Source organism: Mustela putorius, unplaced genomic scaffold (genome assembly GCF_011764305.1).
Source record: "Mustela putorius furo isolate JIRA1106 unplaced genomic scaffold, ASM1176430v1.1 tig00003834_pilon_pilon_pilon, whole genome shotgun sequence".
Classification (NCBI taxonomy): Eukaryota; Metazoa; Chordata; class Mammalia; order Carnivora; family Mustelidae; genus Mustela; species Mustela putorius.
This window is the reverse complement of record NW_025421987.1, coordinates 84018042-84040969: the sequence shown is the minus strand read 5'-3', so window position 1 is coordinate 84040969 and position 22928 is coordinate 84018042. Positions and strand designations below refer to the sequence as shown.

At 34.3% G+C, this 22928-nt stretch overlaps 1 protein-coding gene across 3 annotated transcripts in view; it reads right to left on the bottom strand.

The window, feature by feature from the left end:
• Positions 1-22928, bottom strand: part of ATP11B (ATPase phospholipid transporting 11B (putative)) — a 120561-nt gene that overhangs the window by 4249 nt on the left and 93384 nt on the right. The window contains exons 26-31 of one of the 3 annotated variants that reach the window (XM_045088661.1): positions 15284-15349; positions 14631-14734; positions 14257-14422; positions 11706-11791; positions 8670-8795; positions 884-1017 (exon numbers count right to left, since the gene is read on the bottom strand). In XM_045088661.1, coding sequence (XP_044944596.1) covers positions 8711-8795; positions 11706-11791; positions 14257-14422; positions 14631-14734; positions 15284-15349 — 507 coding nt within the window. In that variant the 3' untranslated portion in view covers positions 884-1017; positions 8670-8710. Of the gene's footprint in view, positions 1-883; positions 1018-8669; positions 8796-11705; positions 11792-14256; positions 14423-14630; positions 14735-15283; positions 15350-22928 lie in introns of those variants that run through there. The other 2 variants (XM_045088660.1, XM_045088659.1) reach the window with 2 other exon arrangements.

The following is a 22928-nucleotide window of genomic DNA, read 5'->3' as shown; positions in this document are numbered from 1 at the left end:
GGAATATGATAGAATTCATCTTAAGAACATCAAAGCATGAAAAAAGTTATTTCTACTTCTTAATGTCCCCTGAATAATAATATGTCTCTTGGAAACTATATGAAGTAATGAATCCATTTCACTTTTAAATAAATTTAAGTGGCATTTACCAAAACATGGCATTTTCTGTTATGATCCACAAAAGCAAGCACTGATAAACCTAATTCAAGAAATAGATTTGGGAAGGGACAGAAATGCTAAGATTCTTCTAAACCATAATTTAACATGCCAGTTCTAACTTATAAACTTCTAATTAGACCGTGAACACCAAGTTAAAAAAAAAAAATCACAACTCATTTTTAAAAACTCATTACAGAGATAAAATGGTATAAGAAAGCAGAAATACAGCCTTCTGTGTTTATAAATACCATAAAGTCTCAAATGGATGACCAGAAAATATACATGAAGAATAAGAGAAGCAAAATCCTTTGATTTTACTATTATGTGTAGACTATTTGGTAAATACAAAAAACAAACAAAAAAATACAGAAAATAAAACAGTAATATAAGGTATAATAAAAAAAGAAAGTTATAAAAGCTAAGTAAGTATCATATACACACTCCTATTCACCACATTATAGAAAGACTGCAAAGCAAAAATTTTTGTTCATTAGATGAAGTCTCTTCAAAGGTGCTTTCTCTTCCTTTGTTAGTGAAAGAGCCCCCTACACCAAAAACCGCAAAGTGAAATCTACCATCAAAGAGTGCTAATAAATAGCACACCACCCGCTTCAGTTGGTAAAACCAGCTGATGATTTATTAGGTATCTAGAGACGCAGGTTCATCCTGTTCCAGTTTACAGGACACTCATCTGCAGCAAAGGCTACTTAGAGAAATTTCACACCTGCTGACATGGGTTGGACTACATCTTCCTACTACTCGTTCCAGCATTCTTCCAACAGATGCGCACGCTGTTTCTCCCTCTGAGAAACAGCACATGGAGTCCAAGCACTTGATACCTGAATTTGTTTCAGTAAGCTGGAGGAGTTAAAGCAGAAAAAAAATTAGTTATTTATAGATCTGGATTTCCAAAAAGCATAAAAAAAAGAAGACAACAAGCACTTTAAAACCAAAAGTAATGTATATAAACGTTTTCTATAATATGAAAATATATGGAAGGCTTTAAAAGGCACTGTGTCCTAAATTAAAAGATGAATAAAATAATTATAAAAATAAGTAGCTGGCTTTTATTTAAATCTATAAAGATTTTGGATTTTAATGTCTCATTTTAATAATTTAGTACAGCCAAAATGATTTACATCAACCACTCAAACTCAGTGAATTCTAATTCTTGAGTTTTTGTTTAGGTGAAATGCTCCTGTAATTTCAATGAAAAATGTCTAGCAATTGAGAAAAACGGAGTGTGAACCATTCTGAAGACTGGGAAATGATAACCGGGCAGGACCTAACCCAATCTTCAACAACACCAACAACAACCATAGCAAATACTTATGTAATGTTTTCTATGTGCTGGGTTCTAAGCACCTCTACATATATACACTGAAATAATCCTTAAAAATTTATTATAATTTTATAATTATCCTTGAAAAAAGCATCATTTATCATAACTTGCTAAGCAATCACTAAGTGCCAATTATGCCCATAATCAGCTTACCTTGCTTTTAAAAAATTTACCGATTAATTTAATTTACTGTATTGAAATCCACTAAACAAATGACTTACTACTATTTTCATTAATTTCTGAAGGTATGCAACAGTCATACTGATTCAGGCATAAATAACCCAGCAAAATCACTTAAAGCCAATACTACTAATAATCTTAATCCCGTTAAAATGAGAGAAAGAAATGGTATGATCACATAGCTCAATGAATCCCAACCTTGGTTTTGAAATGGTCAGGTGTACTCCTTAATTTCTCAGGGGATATCATTTTAAACAAACTGTTTTTCATTCATTTTCCTTTACATATATAACATACTGTATAACAAATCTTTGGAAAGTATAGAGGAAGGAGAACAAAAATAGATTTGTTAGAGTGCTGCAATTCACAAAGGTTGGGAATCACCAAGTGTTGAGTGTGGGCATGACAACAGGGGACATTTGTGGAGACGAGCACAATGGACAGAAGACGGATATGATGGAACATAAATAACCTGGCGCTCAGAATATAAGGAATGCATGAGGTCCTGCAAAATACCTGCTCACAGTAATCCTGCCAAAAGCAAGCAGTGTGAGACAACATGATTCCCGTCTGGCAATGACCTAACTGTCCCAATGTCCTAAGGTCTGCTGAGCACTGAGAAACAGCCAAATGTTACTTGTTCTTTCATTACAATACCCTTGGTTTAGGACTATTTATGTTCGTTTCTTAAACTGTTTTTTGAGAGATGTTTACAGATGTCTCATGAAAAAAAGTTCTGTGGCTAATTAAGTTTCAGAAACACTATTTCAATGATGGTCTAAACAGGCTTATTGAGTAAAGGACTGTCAATAAGTCAGGACACATGGTCAGTTTCCAGGAGGAGAGCTAGACATAGTGCAATTCTCAAACTGTATTTTTTTTTCCCCCAGTAAAATCTTGTCCCTGGGAATCCATCAACACTAGGAAGAACATTAATATCCAGAAGAATAGTTTAGTAAATTTTATGTCTCCCAGTTTTCTCCTTGGGTCCTTCCTTGGGCTCTAGTTTCCTCCATCTCAAAAATCACCCTCTACAGAAGCAGGACTTGAACGATCCCACATGCTCAAGGTGGAAGTACAATACTGCAAGGGGGCCTTAAGGCCCTTTATAACCTGACCACAGGCTGCCTTTCTTGCTCAACTTCCCAATGCTTCTGTACAGTCTTCACACAGCCAACAAGTGCAGTGTTCCTTGCCTTCAGGCATATGTCAGGGCCTGTCACCAATTATGGTCAGAATGCTGCCCCCTACACCTACTTCAGTTTAAATACCTTTGTCTCCATGAAACCTCCCTCACCTCTCCAACTATCAGTAATCTCTCTCTCGATTCTATTACTCTGCTTGTTCGCATAATTTAATGGTATGAGCCCTTAAATTCAACTTGTATTTATTAAGCAAGGCACTGTGCTGGTTCCTAGAGGGGATGGCAGTCTAGTGAGTTAACAGGATGGGAGATAGGAACAAATAATGGCAGTTACATTAATGGAATGTTTACTATGTATGTGCCAGTTCCTATGTAAGATGCTTCTCATGGATTATTTTCACTGAAAACTTACAACAAAGTTCTGGGATAAGCACCATATTCAGAAGCATTTTACAGATGAGGAACTAGAGAAGTTGAGAATTTGTTCAAGATCACCCTGCTGAGGCTTGCGTCTCGATTTCTTTAATTCCAGAGCTCAAATCTATCATGCCATTATACTGCCTTCTTATAATTATGGTAATAAGGCTGAATACAAATATTAAAAAAGAGGAGGGAAGGCTCAAACCCAGCTGTTGTTGTTGGTATTGGTGGGAGGGCATGAAAGAGTTGATGAAAAAGATAGCATGTGAAACACATTTTAAAGACTGGATGGGATTTCAGTAGCTGGAGAAGGGAGAGAAAGGGCATTCTAGGCTAAGCAAAGAGAATGAGTAATTATGTGTGGGTAGAAAAGTATGATGTGTATTCAGCACATGTTTATCCTAAGTGTAAGAAAGTAGTTGTTACACCTGCCCCTTTCCAAAAAGACCAGTGTGACTCAAAGTGTGATCCATGGGTCAGTGCTGGTCTGAGAACATTTGTTACTGGCCTATGAGGAGATAAGTGTTTCTGGTCTGTATGAAAAAGAGACAAATAAATTTTATGGCAATTTGACAACACTTTTATAACTGTTTAATCCAATAATAATTTTATATTAGGGCTTATTTTAAATATCTTTTAAATTTAATTTCCTAGCACAGTTTGACCCTTAAACAAGATGGGTTTGGACTGCACAGGTCCACTTACAAATAAACTTTTTTCAACAGATACACATACAGTAATATAAATATATTCTTTTTTCCTTTTGATTTTTTTCTCTAGCTTACTTTATTGTGAGAACAGAGCATAAAACACCTATAAGATACAAAATACATGTTAATTGGTACTTTAATATTATCCATAAGAGTCCTGGTAAACAGTAGGCTATTAGCTAGGTTTTTGGGGAGTCAAAAGTTATACCTGAATTCTTTACTGCACGAAGAGTCAGCACCCCTAGCCCCCACATTGTTCAAGGGTAACTGTAACTCATTTTTATTGTATTTTCCCAAAGAAATGCTCCATCATGGACTGGATGGGAGATAGGAACAAATAATGGCAGTTACATTAATGGAATGTTTACTATGTATGTGCCAGTTCCTATGTAAGATGGAAATTAAAAACAGGAAGACAAGGAAACAACAAATTTGGTTGTTTCCAAATTTGGTCTTTCCATTTGGCTGGGGAACACTAAACTAGACCAGAAACTATAGACAGCAAGAAGTTTGTCTGGTACTTCATAATTTAACAACTTGTGTTTTGCTTGTATAGCTGGAGCTCAACTTTCAAGGATTCACTGAAGATGAAATCCGGAAGGTCAGCAGCATTTGAGTGACCACATATGCCCATAACACAGCTTAGGTCTGGATCTGACTTTAGGTAATTATGTTGCTTGCACTCATTACCTCTCACTTTAAAATTCAGGACAGGTATTAATATGTGGATAATCCCAGAGAGAGTAAACCTCTTGAAATATCAAAAATATTATAAAGAAATGACTTAAGATGACCTTTTAAACTAAGCAAAAATATATTTCCTTTTTTTCTCTAGGAAGAAAAAAACCCCCCGCTGCTTTAAAAGTGCCGAATGCTGGCTAACTGTGATTCTGTAAAGCTGCTATTTATGTAAAAAAACCTACACTGTTCTCCAGCAAACTTCCAAGCTCTACCACTTTCTCATATACATATCTTTGATCTCATATTCAGGAACTGGGAGACCAGCCAGATACATGTAGCCACAGCTGCCAATTAAGTGGGAGTAGGAAAAGGGTGGAACATTTAAATCTCATTTCATTCAAAGTAAGGAGAAGGAATTATTCCTTTTGTGTGTGTTTGTTTCTTTCTCTTTCTTTCTTCCTTCTTTTTTTTTTTGACTGCTTATAAATACTAGACAAGAAAGAAAGCAAAGCAATGGGAATGAGACTCTGTCTGGCAGCACTTTAATTTATCAGAAATTTTGATTCATTGGTAAGACTACCACATTTTCTTCCCAGGAATGACCACATATCTTAGAGCTGAAAGGGTGGCCAAGCAAAACAACTATGGAGATTCAACATAATTATGTATGGCTAATAAAAACTTTCATCTTTCTAGAGCTCATTTCAATTTATTTTGAAATAAATTCTGAATCAGTGCTCTTATTTCCATTATTTTCATACCAGTGCTAGGAAACATTTAAAAATTTCTTCCAGTGCTTCTACTTCTATCTCCTATCTTTCTAGAATCTTCTAGATGTTAGAAAATTATCATACATCTTTAAATTATTTAGTCTTTCCTATGACCTCCTACCTATCAAATCAAATCAAGTCGTTTTAAGTTTAGATAAGAATTATTCAACTATTAACCATATTTGTTCTTTTGTCTTTACAACAGTTTCATAATAAATATATAATCAAAGTGAGAATCTTGTACAGCCTTAAAGGATATTTGGAAACTGTAATTATGGGGGAAAAAAAAAGGTGTTCAAGGAAATGTTTTCCTTTTTAATGTGAAATCAAAAGCCGTCAAAAAGTACTGATTTCCAAATTTGGTTAAAAATAATAAAACCCTTAAAACAACCCTTAAAACAAATAGCTTCAACTCATTATTCAGAATTGCAAGAGGTAGCTGATTAGCAATGACATTTAGAAGACTGCTATCGTTCACTCAAGGCCCATTTCTTCAAAACATGCCTCAAAAGCTCACATTCTCTCCTCTATATTCTCTCCCCTCTTTCCTTTTCCTCAAGGAAAATAAACGACTTTGGAAGATAGTTATAAATACCTCCATACCGTCTTTTAGGGATCTCCAGAGAGGAGATTTCTGTATATGTTGCCTAAATTTAACTATGAAAATAAGCATATAATAAGAATTATATTTATCGGGTATGGTTATTTTAATAATTTGGTCTATTCTATTTCAGAAAGAACTGAGGCCCCTTTTTAATGATGTGGTTACATAAATAACAAGATCTGAAGTTTAAGAAGAGTATCAGTATCTGCAAAAAATGGTATAATCACCAATTTTAATGGAGAGGGTAAATCAGAATAGCATTAATTAATGAACTAAATCATGGTAGCCAATGTTAAGAATTCAGTTTTCTAAAAAAAGAGAAAAGGAAAAAATCAGTTTTCTAAGTATGAATCATAATATTTTTCTTCATTTCAACCTCCAGATTTTGCTCAAATAAGTCAGCACAGATTTGAAAATAACATTAGTTTTATAAAGTGGTGTATTTATCAGGTATACATGCAGGTCTTGCTACTCATGGCAGCCTTATTAGTAGTTTTTTTTTAATGTTCAATTCTATTTGTTCACAGAATTTTATTCAGGAAAGTATAGCTTTTACTGGCAAACTGAATCCAGGCCATTAAAGTTTTCTGTTCCTTTTGTAGTTCACTTTGTTAAATGAGAGAGTAGATGTCTAAGTATCTTTGTCACAGAAGAGGAAGGTGACTTGTAGTTGGTTGAAACTATTCTTTTTTTTCTGTCATAGGTGATGGCAAGTTTCAGGTCTGGGGCTTAGCATCCAGGTCTACAATGAGAAAGGTCAACGGCCTTAACAGTCTGTTGATATCCCTATAGTTGCTAGGTATAGTTGAAAAGAGAGCATCCAGAGCAGGCCAGGAATCTAGGGACAGAGAAATGACAAAAAAATGGAGGCCAAAGAGGCAGGTCACAGTGGAGGGAGATGACTAGAAGATCCTAGCCCAGGACAACATTTAGGGCTCAGCAGCAACCTCTGCCTGATTTGGCAAGGCTGACCACCTTTCCATTAGAGGAAACAACTGCCATGTCAAGACAGAAAAAACACAGAAGAGGGATATTACATAGCACTTACTTTTTTGAAGTGGTTTTTACTTCAAAATATATGCCAAAGGCAGAAATATATAAGAAATATATTCAAGGTATACTTCACTCAATGAATGAAAATTCAGTGATAAGCAGGAAAAACTGCAGGTCAGGGTAATACAATTTTACTAAAGTCATATTCATGGTCTCAGGGTTCTTCTAGCTTCTTGTTTATAGGAAGAAAGACCAACTATCACAGGATGAGGAGATATTTTCACTCATCAACCTTTTGTAAAAGTAACCATAACAAGGCCCCTGTTATTAGGAGCATTCTAAGAACCCATCTCTCAACTGTATTATACATTTTAATGGACATATTAAAGCAAAGCAGTACCAGATCCATGTCTTATGAAATATTCACTTGAATTTGACCCTTCGGGAAACTTTTAACACAGAGGTCATAGTTTTTTAGGGTTAGTACAGTCAGGTCCCAATTGGATTATCTGCTTTGTGGATTATCCAGGGAATAATATAAATCCAGGCCAGCTCCCCCTCTTTGCCCAGCTCAACCAGGGCCTATTTTTAAAAACTAAAAAATTTTCCAATTTATCAAAGCAAAATACAAGATAAATTTAGAGTAAAAATAATCACACAGAGCATTCCAACAAAAGTTCTGAATTCTTTTGAATTCTTTTCAATTAATAATAATAGAGTTGATCTCCAACATTTTCAACATAGTTAATCTTCAACATTTTTCATTTAGGGCAGTTCAATGAAGGAATCTAATTTTAAAAATATGTCTTCCAGAATAATCCAGGGTTTTCAAATTACTGTATCTGTTCTATGCTCTGATTCCATGGTAGAGTTAAGATTTATAATTTTCAAGCAGTTTTGTTTGAAATTTTTAACATTTATGATGTTTTATCTCAAATGAGACAATAGTAACTTACTGATCAGTAATTATAATATACAAATGGCAAATAATCCATAATTACTACCAATCAAAATATTTTACATGTTCCAATAAGGTCTAGAAGTGGTTTGTTAGGATTGACTCCTCAAGATGTGAATGAATCAAGTCCTCATCAATTCATACTTTTTTTATTACAAAGATATAAACTATCAAAGCTTATGAAAAATAAGAAGTGAGAATCTGATGAATATTATTCAACAGAAAACTATTCAGTACCACGTCTAAGAACTCATTTATTGGATCATTTAACTCAAGAGCCAGATTTAGATAAATAATTTGGTGTCTAACTACATTAAGATGTATAAAATGATACACAACTGCCACTTCAAATGGGAAAATGAACTTCAGAAATAATAGAAATAGCATGACATATTTTCAAAAGAAGTGAAAGGAATTTCCTGAATATAAACAACAGGTGTGAGAATACCTTACTAGGCTAGAATTTGAGGTGAAGTATGATTTCACAGTTTAACTCCAAAGGAAGACTAATAAAATATTCAGGGACGGACATATAAAAAATGTAAAGATCACAAAAAAGGAAGACAAGTGAACAAAAACAGTAAACATATGAAGAACAATGAAGGATCAGGAAAGTAAAAACTGAAAGTCAGGCCAGTTCTCCCATAGCATGCCCCAAGTATGAGAACTTAGCGGATAGGTCCCCAGGAAGGTCCAGCGCAGTACTACCTAGTGCACGCAAGAACTGTCCTGCTGGCTGCAAGCCTCAGCTAGCAGGTGCCTACTGTCCTCCCCTCTGTGCTTGCTTTCAGCAAATTCATATGCTGAGCTGACTGAACCCTTATCTTCTTCCATCTGGAAGGACAGAAAAGCAATAAGTCTTATATTACAGAACAATACTCTTCACTGTAAAATAGGTTTAGAATCAAAACAGCAAGTTGGGATCCACAATCTGTGAGGCATAAATGAATGTTCATACAATACCACATTCATTTACTGTCACAAAAGAGAGCTAACAGCAGCTTCGTAAGGGGAATACAACAAAGCACACAAAATTAAGCCATGATTTTCCAGTGCACAAAGTTAGATTAAAACCAGATTTCCTTCAATAATATTCAATTTCTTCTACTAAATTCCTTGCCATCGAGATTTAGGGTTCTTATTGCAAAGGTATGTCTGCCCTTTTTCACAACTCTTAACGCTCCCTCCTCAAAAGATGTCTCTACTCTAAGTGAACTTTAGCAGAGTAGAAGGGTCACTCGCATGGCCTTTCAAATGCTAGACATGTGGGTAAAGTGTGGGGTGGGCTGACTTATCAACAAAATTAATTTAATCCTTAATTTGAAATGTATCTTTTTAGTGAGTGCTAATTTACACAAACTTTTATTCTTCACTTTTTTTTTCTTCTTCTAGGGAGTATGTTCCCATAGCCATGCTAATCTGAGCCTTTTTTAAATTGTAAGAAAATGTCTCCAGTGAACAAAAAACAAATTTTTTCCTCATTATGTGTTTTCTCAGTCTTAGGACTGACCAACAATTATTTCTATCAAGAAAATGCTACCGTGACTGTCTTACATGTATAAAAAATTAAGTAGTAGAAGTCCTTGGTTTCAAGAGTACAATAAGCTTATGTGAAGATAGCTTATTATTATTATTACTATTATTATAGCTTTGCCTATAACACAGAGTAAAAATACTCAAAATGAGTTTTTTCCATTAAAAAAGTTAATAGTTTTGTGTTAATGGTTCTTAAGAAGTACCAAGCTGATTGAAGGATATTTTACATCTGCATAATCTTCCTCTTTGTCACAATAAACAAATTACCATGGATCACAGCCAGGAATACTGTTTAATGCAATAAAAAAAAAAAGATGTATTTAAAATTCACAGGATGCAACAATAGATAGATGTATTTGAGCACTTGTGCACGCAGCTATGAGCAAATGCCCACCCAGTGGTCACTCACTGCTTATTTAAACAACAGGCATTTCTGCTTGGCCTTTGGTTGAGCATAGTATATTTTTCCTTTTGTTCTCTGATGCTGACAATAAATAAAGAGACCACAGTATGTAAAATGATTACCTGATAGGTGAAGAACCTGGAGGCTCAGAGAGGTGAAATGATTTGGTTAGGACACATAAGCCGCAGACCAAGGGTATCACTAACACCCAGGCCTGCTCTCTCCCCACCAGGGCTCTTCTCTTCCTGCTATACTACCTGATTGGAGGATGGCTTGCAGGAAAGGCAACCTGACCAGTATATGTGGTTCTCATTGTGCTTTTTCACAGATGAATGTTAAGCTTACTACCTTAGCACATTGTTACAGAAACTGGGATCTCTCTAATTTATGATATTTTTACCTCATTTTTTAAAGTCTGTTATTGCTCAAAAAAACAAAAACAAAACAAAAACAAAAAAAACCCTCAAACAAAGAAACAACCTATATGGCTTGATTTAAGCCAATACGATATATGAAAATATGATTTCATAAAAACAGTGAGATTATTCACAATGCAAAATTATCTTCACTTGACCAAAGAGTTTGCCAGGTGTTTTTGTAAAATAACAAGCTCTCCTATTATCTTAGAGTTAAATAATTAGATGTTCAAAGGCACATATGGATGAATTGTGTTACATGTATTTGACTCAACCAAAGGTGAAGACAAATCCTCAATTTGTTTTGATTTCAGTTCTTGTTTTAAACATAAAATTTAGTTGACTACCACATAAACACTCATTTTTATATTCATATGTTACACCTTTGTAATTCAAAGTAGAATATTTCAAAATTGTAGAAGATATTAAGAATAAAATAAAAAAGTGTGATAGAACTTTGGAACAGCTCAAAATTGTGAACTCACAGAGACATTATTTAAGCAATGTTCCATCAAAGCCATTTGCTTGATCAAATGAACACAGATAGAAACCTTTAGAAAAAAAATTTTTTTTAAATGTAATTAAGAATACACAAAATACTGACAGGGCAAGAAAAAGAAGAGTGCCAAAAGTTAAAAAAATTTTTTTTTAGTTATATTATTTTTCCTCTTCAAATCATACTGGAGTTAAAGTTAATGAATAGTTCTGGTATCTTAATATCAAATGTTTCAGGATTTAAGCTTTCATTCTCTTCTATCAAAAGACATCTCTATACTATTATTTTTGTGGAAACAGACAGAATAGATCTGTCTGTGGAAATAAAGATATATGTTTAAGAGATACAAAATATATTGTGCAATTTATAGATGCACTAAACAGTAGCAAGGATATGAATGCTTCAGCAGCCATTACAGTGTACAAAGACAAATACATATATGTACTTACAGCAAAGATAAGGCAAGATAAAAAAAAAAATGGGCAACTCTCACTTCCAAGTAACAGTAACTGAAACTTAAAACTTAAAACTTTATGATGAATTTCTGTAGCTTAAGTTACTCAACATGCAGGAGCATCCTTAGTTATGAAAATAACATGACAAGCAGAAGCATTAGAATTGTACTATAAAAGATAGTTAAGGTGTAAAACATATAATAAGGTACAGATCTCTGTCCTGTTATGCTGAATTTTCATCTGAATTTTCTTCTCAGAGAAGAAATGGATATATATTTTAAATTTTAATATACATATTAATAAAGGTCAAATTAAAGACAGAGCTGTGCTAACAAAAATGCCCCACTCTTAATTCATGCCTCTGCCCATCTTTAAATATTGTTTCATTGACCTTTAGCATGCAGAAGAGTTAACAAGGTTCTACTTCTCCTACTCTACCTAAGTTTGCTCAGCTGATTCCTTGCCCTCGACAATGGCTGCAGTGCGATGAATTCGTCACTTAAAGCAACTGTGTTGGAGTACATCTATAAGTGGACAGAAAAGGGATGGTACATACAACAAGTCAGTGAGCTGTATTCATCACCTAAGAGACAGACACAGGACAAACTTTGTAAAGACATCTGTTCCTCCAAGAATAGAAAATATCATACATGGTACACATACATGACTGACATTTGTAGGGCTGTTGGCTTTCTTATCAAAATAATTTATTCTTTACTCTTAATACCACATGATTATTCTGGAGGAAAACAGCTCAAAATAAATGCAGACAACTCTTTTTTTGATGTTTTTTCTTGCTACTTTTGGTAAACAATGAAGTAGCCGATCATTTAAAATCAGTGGTAATACTATAATTCTGAAATAATAAATATTACTGCATGTAGCAAAGGAATGATGTCACACATAGGATATGAACGGACCATATACTGTTTCAGCGAAAAAGAAAAAAAACCTCTAAAAACCCTTTTAACAGTCTAGAAGATCTCTGAGTGGAAGAAGAGATTTCCTCCTTGGATTAGACCACAATAGAACATCTATCTGGGTCAAGTTATTTTTAAAAGTGAGTTTAGTGGGACAAAATGGAGATTAGCTTTCACACCCAGAAAAAATGATTAGGTTACCACACATTTCATTTTCAAACACTTTTAATCTCCAGTAAAAGAAACAAAATATATATAAAGTATTTTTAACTTTTTCTTGTCTAAGGGTCCACTTCAAGGTAACAAATATTTCCTATGTAATCCTTTAAAAAGAAGCTATAGAAAAGGTAGCAAGAACTAATATCACTTTCTTTTATCATTAAGAAAGCTCTATAAATACATCTAAGTTTGCAAGTGCTCTAATGTAGATTTCTAAAGATAAATGTAAATAAACTTGATTATTTACTTTTATAAAGAATGAAGTTTTAAAAGTGATGTTGTTAATATGTTTTGGTGAAATATAACTTTATATAGTCCAAGAAGGGGAGACAAATGTGTTATTCCTAAAGATTTAGAAAAAGTATAAAAGACAATATATTAAAAATAGTACTCTCTTACTCTAAACATTTGCCTGAAGATTAGAAAAAATATAGGCAAAACTATCTGATATATATTTAAGCAATATATGGCAAAGTAGAAAAGTTAGTAGCATATTTATATAAATATATGCATAGGCAGAGTAATCAGTTATGCAAATTTATCCAGCCCCAGTTGGAGATCAGTATCATAGAGCAATATCCTTACTGTCCTTACAGTTATGATGCGTCTACTGAGGACTCACTTCGTACAGGCCCAGGGTTGGGTGCTTATATTATCTCAGCAATTACATGGGGTAGGAATTACTATTCTGATTTTGCAGAAGAGGAAACTGAGGCTAAGGGATGTGACTTGATTAGGGACATATATATTACAAATGGTAAAACTGTATTTGAATTAAGTTTTTCAGGATTCAAGAGGCCTATGCTGTTTCAATGGTGTTAAAATATATATTGGCTAGTACTGAGTTACCAAGTCAAATAAATGCTAAAGCAATGCTGACATGATCAAGTGAAATCAAAGCTAATACCTTGTTTAGGAAGCCTAACTCAGATCTAACTAAATACTTAGGGAACAGTTATTCTATTTTTGAATATACAACTAAATTTTCAAAATTTAAATAAAATTTGCTTGGCATATAGCAAACATGCAGAAAAAAAAATCTCAACGTTGTAGAAGTCAAAAAATCTCAACCATGTACAAGTCAAATACATGAAATGCCACATTCAACTAATAGTTACAATTTCTTGAGCATCTACTTTGTTACTGAACTTTATTTCATTTAATCCTCATTACAAAGGTAATAAAATAGATATTTCTATCATAATTTTACTACTCATGAGGAAACTGAGACCTAAAGTTACAGAGCTACTAAGTGGTAGAGCTAGGTTTTGAACTGAGAATTATGAGGCCCTAAAGTCTATGTCTTACATACTATGTGATATACTGTTAATATTTGCTGTAGCTTAATATTTATTGATAAATGTTTAGTAAGAAAATATATTTTACAAAAATCCATTCTGTAAAAATTGTTTAGGTTAAAGAACTTATTTCATACTCTTGTTTAAAACAATGTACCCTGAAAAAATATTACTAGAATTCTAATGTTTCTAAAGACATGGCTATATATCCCAATTATATACCTCTGATAGAACACTGTGGTAATGTTACTTAAAACATATTTACTATTGTTATCTGGATATAACTTGGTAGTCTTTTGCTTTTTTTTACTTGATACTCTTATATTTAAAAATCTGGAGTTCTATTAATAACAATTAATTTGTCAGGACTCAAAATTAATAGAAATAAGAAACAACTTAAAAATATCATATTTAACAATATTTGGATAGAGGAATGGATAATTTCCTATTTTGTGATATAAGCAGATTTTAATGACAGCCTTTCATTGTTACAGAACAGTTGTTACAGAACAATTCTAATTTAAAAAGGTACTACATATAAAGAATGGTTACCTGTGCCTTTTCAGTATTTGTAGGATGGAGCTGTCGGTCAAATACTTTCTTCACAATATCAAGAAATAGACACGTAACAACCATGAGTATTATGGCAAACCAAGCAGAACCACTTGATAGGAGTTGAATAAATACAAAGTACATATTCTGGGAGCCCAAAAATGGCCTGCAAAGAAAAGAGGTAGAATATAGTCGATATTCAGAATTTGTTAATTTTTCTTCTTCCTATCAGTAAGATCAACTGAAGAAAGTAAATTTATTATCAATGAGATCCATCTCATCAAAATTATTCTGAGCAGAATTTGTTCATAATATAATCTATCACAATAAACAGAACTGAATCAATATAATTAAACTATAAAATAGTCACTCACCAGAGAATCCCTCCATAAAACAAAGAGAATATAAAATAGAATATAATAGATCCCCAGGTAACAAGATGGTTGATCCAGGTCCAAAAATGAGTTTCCAAAGCCATCTAAAAAAAATTTTTTTTATATCCTTAATACAAGATAATAAATATTTACTTAAATTAAACCTCTCAGGTAAAATTCGAGAATAAAATGTAGTAATTTTAAGTGCCTAACCTTTCTATGGCAAAATCCCTCAGCAGGTAAATACTAATGAAAGGTTCCAGTATGGAATCGAACAATTTCAAGTTTATAATGTTTTTCTTCTATGAGGAAGCAGCACTGAAATTTTCATGAGTACTTTATTTTATACTCTACTCCATGGCCTAAAACAACCCATGTTGTCTATATACAAAGAAGTAAAATTTCAGAGATGAATATTGTGGGGTTAACCTTTACTTGACCATAAAAATCAGCTAAGGCTTTCCAAAATAATGAACTTGAAGTTTTTTTTTTTACAAAAATTAAAATTAATTATTAAAATAGCAATCAGTGAAATTATTCATGACTAAAAAGGGAAAAGTAAAAAGGGAAAACTATCTACCTACAATTAAAGAAACAAACTACGTGTTACACAGATGCAAAATGTGTTCATGTTTCTAATTTCTGCACCATACCTTTACTGTGACTGTAATAACCATGACTGTGAAAACCAAGGTGCCAAATGTCCAGTTTCCAAACATCTAAACAGAAAAAAAAAACAACAAACCAAACCCATTACTGCATTATGTTAACATGACGCTAAATCAGATGTAAGGCAAAAAGTACTAAAAATCACTTGCATTATTTAAGCCAGTTACATTTGAAATCTGTGACAATAGTAAAGTTAAAGCAATATGAAAAAACACCATATAGCATTATTATGTTTATTATTATCATGTAAAATGATCCTTTGGATAACATTATCAGATTGGAAACCCAAAGATGGCTTTAAGCCTATATGACACAGAATGCTTTTAGTTAGAATGATATAGTTGTTAGTGACTGCTTTATCCTGTCACACAATAAAAATGATAACTCTTCAATCATAATTATTTTCTGAAACCATTCCAACCAGATGTTATGACAGATTACTTGACACTGTATTTATGGACACAGTGTAGGCAAAGCAGGAGAAAAGAAATTTACATACAAAACCAACACTTGAAAGGAAAGATAACAGCCAATGGATTGCATATTTCTCAAAGAATTTTATGTAAAAATGCAGTTAATGCCAGGCAAAGTAGTCTTCTGGGATTTATAGCCAAAACTTACTAAGGTTTATCACAAATGCTGAATCCCCAAATAGTCAGGATTTGATTTCCACAAATAAAGTTTAAATATTTTAATTAAATGTACAAAGTAGTCGGTTTTTACCACTGGTTTAGAAAATTATTTAAAAGGCTCTGTTTCTTTTTATTACTGATGCCTAACAATTAGCATTTACTTGAAAAATTATTTAACCTCTCTGTATCTGACTTTCTCACTTGTAAAATGGGGGAAGAACTTTACAGGTTTCTATAAGAATTAGGATATGTAAACATGACAGGGTACCTGGTATATATAATAAGCAATCAATAAATAATAGTTACTATCATCAACAATGAAACATCAATTAATAAGCTTTCATTTGAGTGTATATAGGAGTTTATTTTCAAGAGCAAAGGAATGGAAAAGTCATATTGAACCCCTCATTTTCCTGCTTTTATCATTTCTAGAAATAGATATTTGATGCAGCCAAGGAACCTGTGCCTGGAAATGGTAACATCTACACGTGCCCATCCCTCAGTTTTCTGGTTTTACTGGGTCCAGATTTAGGGCTACTGGTATCTTCCTTAGAAAGAGGGGATTTAGGACTCCCTCTTGAATTCAAGGCCTCAGAGAGGGCTATACAAACACATTCACATGGTCTTTTTGTTGTTTTATAAAATAAGCAGAAGTAATATATCTCAAACCAAACAGTTAAGACTCCTGTCTCTTTCCATACTGACTTCCACTTGAGCCAGTTGGTGATGAAGTGAATGCCAGAGGGCATTTTGAGATCAGGCTACAGAGAAGTTGAGTAGGGCTCATTACACTAGCTTTGATTAAGTGTGATGGAACTATCTACGTCACTCAGTCATGTTCATGTATACTTACATTTGTATTTATAGTTCTATTTTTTTCCCTTAAAGAGGGCGTGGCAAAATTTGTCATGTTTAGCCTTTCCTAAACCTGGATCTACCTCTGTTCAGAAAAGAAAGATGCTCAAAACCCTTTCTATTACAATCTGCTTGTTTTCTAGATTACTTCTTCCAGCTGAATTTGTTACCTAATTATTTAATAAAGCCAAATCTGTATTCCAAATTAAAAAGGGTGATTCATTATTTATTTGTATACTCCACAAATAGTAACTGCACACCTTTTACATACCGAGTACCATTCCAGGCCTTGGGAATAAAGCAGTGCTAAGAAAAGGTGCCTGACCTCATGAAGATTACACATCTAGATGTATATTATAATATATAATATATACACCTAGAAATATACTTTTAGGTAGAGATTAGTGCTCTGAAGAAAAATAAATGTAGGAGAGGTGGGAGTCAAGAAGTGATGGAAGGTGAGGGAGATAAGATTTTACTGGAGTGGGCAGAAAGGTCTACTCAACCCAGTAATATTTCAGCAGACCTAAGTGAGTAAGGGAGTCAGTCACTTGCTCACATGAGAGAAAAGCACCCAGGTAGAAGAACAGCAAGTTTAGAGGTCCTAAGTCAGAAACAAATTGATCTAGTCAAGGAACAATGTAACTAGTACAGCTAGAGTAGAGTGAATAAAAGGAACAGTGGTAGAAAATACAGTCCAATAGGCAGATGGAGTCAGGATGGAACTGTAATTAGCCACTGAATGATTTTGTGCAGGGCATTACATATGCAATCCAATTTTCATTTTTCATAGAGAACCTGGGCTGCTGTGTAGAGAAAAGGTAGTAGAAAAGGGAATAATTAAAGCAGGAGCAGGTAGAGGCAGTTAATACAGTCTAGGAAAGAGATGGTGAGATCTGGACTGTGTGGAGAGAAGTGGAAACATTCAAGATATATGTGACTACTAGAACCAATATGATTGCATATCACTTGTGAGAGACGGGAAATAAAAAATGATTCCTGGACTTGCCTGAGCAGCTGGGTAAAAAGTGGTTGTTTTTGTTAATACAGGAAAAGTGGAAGGGAAATGGGTTTGCAGAAGATATAAAATTCTGTTTAGCTGTGTAAAACCTGAGATTCCTATGTGATTTGTTAATTGGAGAAGGTAGTTTATTTGAATCTGAGGACAGACTGGTAGGAGTTCTCAGCATACAAGCAGTATTTAAATGATGGGAAAAACAGTTTCACCCTATGTATGAATAAAGAAGAAAAAATGTCTTAGCACTGAGCCGCTGTTCCATTTAGGACAGTGGTTCTCCAGTGGGGTGTGATTTCCTCCTCCCAAGGAACATTTGGCTGGGTCTGGAGACATTTTTGATTGTCATAACTGGGGAGGGCAGGTGTGTACACTACTGGTATCTAGTGGGTAGAGGTTAAGCATGCTGCTTAACATCCTACAATTCATAGGATGAATCCCAACAATAAAAAATTATTTGGCTCAAAATATCATTAGTACAGAGGGTGGGAAATTCTGATTCTGGGGGCAAAGGAATAGTCAGTAAGAAAGCTGAAGTAGCTGACAGAGCTGAGAGAAGATAACGTGGCCGGTAGGAAGGCTTTGTAAGTTGAACCCAGTGGTTGAGTTCATAAGGGTTGAGACATGCTCTTAGATTTAACAATGTGGGGGTGGCTGGTGACCATAGAGAACATGGTTTTGATTGAGTACTGAGAGTGAAAGCCCTAAAGGATTATGTTCAAGGGAGAAGAGAAGGCAGGAAGTAGAAATAGCAAAAAATGATAACTTCTTCAAATTTTGCTCTAAATACACACACACACACACACGCATAACACGCACACACACAGCCAAAGCAGCAGCAAAGCAAAGTTAGGTCAAGGAACTGGGGTTTTTATTAGAAGATGAGAGATACAGAAACATGTCTGTATGTGACTGGTTGGCTCTAAAAGAGAACAACAGATAATGATGAAGGAAAGAGAAAAGAAAACTGCAGAAGTCAAGTCCTAGGTTAGGCAAGAAGGAGTTTAAGAATAAACAAAAGATGAAAACTTTTCTGTATTAGGTTCAACTTAACTATACAGTGACCTATAAGTGATTACCTTCTTTATAGTTAATCAGTTTTCAGTTCTCCGCCAGTACAAACTCTCCTTAGTACAGATTTTAAACATTTGAGCAATTGCTGGATGATACCATTAGAAGCAATGTTTATTTTTCTGTTCTCTTCTAATGCATACTACATTTCATTTTCTATCAGTTGTCTGGGATATTACTGTTCTTTAAAAATCTATCTCATGAATAAATTAACATTCAGGGAAATTCCATAATGAACCAGATAATCAAAGTCATATTAATCATATAACCTTTCATTCAAAGAAATCTGTACTTACTTATAGGAATTGCATTGCATATGTGTTCTTTGAATGACCTGACTGGTAATAACAGTGGTTAAATCATTTACATTAAATAAAAGATACTGTATTCTCTGGAGAATACAGATATAAAATGGTAGATTTCTAGTCTTAAAACAGAGCTCTTGGGCGCCTTGAGTGGCTCAGTAGGTTAAAGCCTCTGCCTTCGGCTCAGGTCATGGTCTCAGGGTCCTGGGATGGAGTCCCGAATAGGGCTCTCTGCTCAGCAGGGAGCCTGCTTCCTCCTCTCTCTCTGCCTGCCTCTTTGCCTACTTGTGATCTTTCTTTATCAAATAAATAAATAAAATCTTAAAAAAAAAACCCCAGAGCTCTTAACATTTGATGGTTAGGTTTCAACGGCTGATGACATGTATAGCATGAAAAAGAAATTAATTAGGGACGGAAATAAGGGGAAACTCATTATAATTTTAAGAAAAAAAAGTATAAAAAGCTTATCCTTCTCTTTCTCTCAAAATTACAACCTGAAATTTCATCTGCTCATTCTACCTTGTTTTGCTAGTTAATCTGGCAAATGGTCTAGACCTACAAGGTTTGATGAAGGGGTGAATTACTTTTTCTTCCTTAACCCTTTCTCTCTCATTAAATAATTAATGTGGTGGAATACTATACAATATATATTTTAGAAGGGTACTAAGGCTCTGATAATTCCAACATCTCCACTGGAGAAGTCTAACTGGCATTAAAATATTCTAATAGCTTTTCCCCCTTTCTCCCAACCCTTATTTTTGGTATTTTAGTTATTTTAGCTTTGGGGTATAATTGGATATAACTCCAAAAAGAGCAAAAATCATTTATGGTAGACATTTTCCTTTGAGTTCCTGTAGACTTCAGTAGAACAAAAACAAAAAAAGCAAATTTTAAAAAACCCCTTATTTGGGCCAAATATCATTTTAAATAGTAGTTACCTAATTTGCAATTTTCACATCTGACTACTGAGATGAGTGGAGTAGATATTAGAATTTGAGTTCCTGAGGTAATAGGAACTATTTTTCTTTAGTCTTTCTCCTGTGAAGCCTTTGGCTGAAACTACCAGAGAAGTAGAATGTCACGTAGGGTGGGGGTGGGAACTCAGCTACCTCTGAAATTTTTCTGATATTTTCCTCTCCACATCACAGTTTTCCACTTTCACCATGCCTACAATTCCCTCCTTCCTGTTTCCTTCATTGTAGTGTTTTAGTCTTTTGATATGCTTTTACACAAGCCAGAATGCCTTGCCTTTCCATCCTATAGAAGTCTGCTTTAACTGGAGGTGATCTCTGACTCTGAATTGTTCCTCCACCTTCTTTCCTACCTATAATCTTAAGTAGCATCTTCCCCATCTGTAAAAATTTTAAATAGCTTTTTCCCTGAGAAAGTTACCTTGCTGAGATCCCAGAAAGACAATATAAGGTATTTCCAAAAATACTCTAAACAGCAACATTATCAAAGCAAGTGTGTCCCAAGATGAGATGACTTACTCTGCAGAGATCAACAGAGGAAGACATTAATTATTCTTTTAAAAAAAAAAAATAAGCCACAGTCCTTAGGTACCTCTTAATCTACTTAAATAAACATTTTTCATTGGTGTTTACCTCCCAATTAATTAGTTTGAAAAAAGTGACTTCATAGGTAGTCAAATTCATGGAAACAGAAAGTAGAATGGTGATTTCCAGGTGCTGGGAAGAGCCGGAGTTGGGTGGTTGTTTATAGAGTTTCAGCTTTTCAAGATGAAAAAATTCTGAAGATCTGTTGCACAACAATATGAATATACTTCACACTACAGAACTGTCCTCTTAAAAATGTTAAGATAGTTAAAAAAAAAAAAAGGATCAGATTCTTCTACAAAGCAGGAGAGAATATCCAATGGAAAAAAGACTGTCTTTTCAACAAATGGTGTTGGGAAAACTTGGACAGCAACATGCAACATAAACTGGAGCACTTCCTTATACCACACACAAACATAAATTCAGAATGGGTGAAAGACCTAAATATGAGACCTGAAACCATAAAAATCCCAGAAGAGAACATAGGCAGTAACTTCTTTGACATTAGCCTTAACAGCTTTTTTCTATATATGTCTCCTGACACAAGGGAAACAAAAGCAAAAATAAACTGTGGGGATTGCATCAAAATAAAAAGCTTTTGCACAGTGAGGGAAACAATCAGCAAAACTAAAAGGCAGTCTACAGAATGGGAGAAGATACTTGCAAATGATAGAGCCAATAAAAGGTTAGCATTCAATATATATAAAGAACTTATAAAACTCAACACCTAAAACACAAATAAGCCAGTTAAAAATGGGCGGAAGACATGGACAGATATTTCTCCAAAGAAGACATCCAAAGGGCCAAGAAGACACATGAAAAGATGCTCATCATCACTTACCATAAGGGAAATACAAATCAAAGCTATAATGAGGTATCACCTCACAACTGTCAGAATGGCTAAAATCAATAACACAAGAAACAAAAGGTGTTGGTGAGCACGTGGAGAAAAAAAACCCTTGTGCACTGTTGGTGGGAATGCCAACTGGAGTAGCCACTGTGGAAAACAGTATGGAGGTTCTTCAAAAAGTTAAAAATAGAGATACCCTATGATTCAGAAGTTTACATTATTGGGTATTTACAAAGAATACAAAAAACTAATTCAAAGAGATGCATGCAACGCTATGTTTAAAGCGGCATTATTTACAATAGCCAAATTATGGAAGCAGCCTAAGTGTCCACTGATTGATGAATGGGTAAAAAGGAGATACATATATACAATGAACTACTGTTCAGTCATAAAAACAGAATGAAATCTTCCCATTTGCAATAACATGGATGAAACTAGAGAGTATAATGTAAAAGGCGAAAGATTTATGCGATCTGAAGAGAAACCAGAGTATAGAGAGAGTATAATGTTAAGTGAAGTAAGTTGTTCAGAGTAAGATAAATACCATACGATTTCACTCATTTGGAATTTAAGAAAACAAAACAAACCAGTGAAGTGGACAAAAAAGACAAAACAAGAAACTTAATTATAGAGAACAATCAGAACAACCAGAGATGGTTACCAGAGAGGAGATGGGTCGGGGGATGAGTGAAACTGGTGATGGGGATTAAGGACTGCACTTGTTATGATGAGCACTGGGTTTCCTATGGAATTGTTGAATCACCATATCGTACACCTGAAACTAATATAACACTGTATGGTAACTAACTTGAAGTAAAAATGTTTTAAAAAGCATCAAATTATATGTGTATATAATACACACACACATATATATTTATTAGAGCACACATGTACACATGAGAATGCGTGAGTGGGGAAGGGGAATTAAGGGGAAAGGGGAGAGGGACAGAATCTTAAGCAGGTTCCATGCCCAGCATGAAGCTGGATGCCAGACTCAATCTCAAGACCCTGAGACCCTGAGCTGAAATCAAGAGTTGGACATTTAACCAACTGAACCACTCAGATGCCCTTCAAATGATATATTTTTAGTGTGTTTACTATATATCAAATACAACTAAATCAAGCTGTTTTTATTTTTAAAAAAGATGTTATATATTTATTTGTCAGAGAAAGAAAGAGAGAGAAGGAGCACAAATGGGGGTGGGGGGCAGGCAGAGGGAAAAGCTGGCTCTCTGCTGAGCAAGGAGCCCAATGTGGGAGTCAGTCTCAGGACCCTGGGATCATGACCTGAGCCAAAAGCAGATGCTTAACCGACTGAGCCACTCAGGCGTTCCTCAAAGAAGCT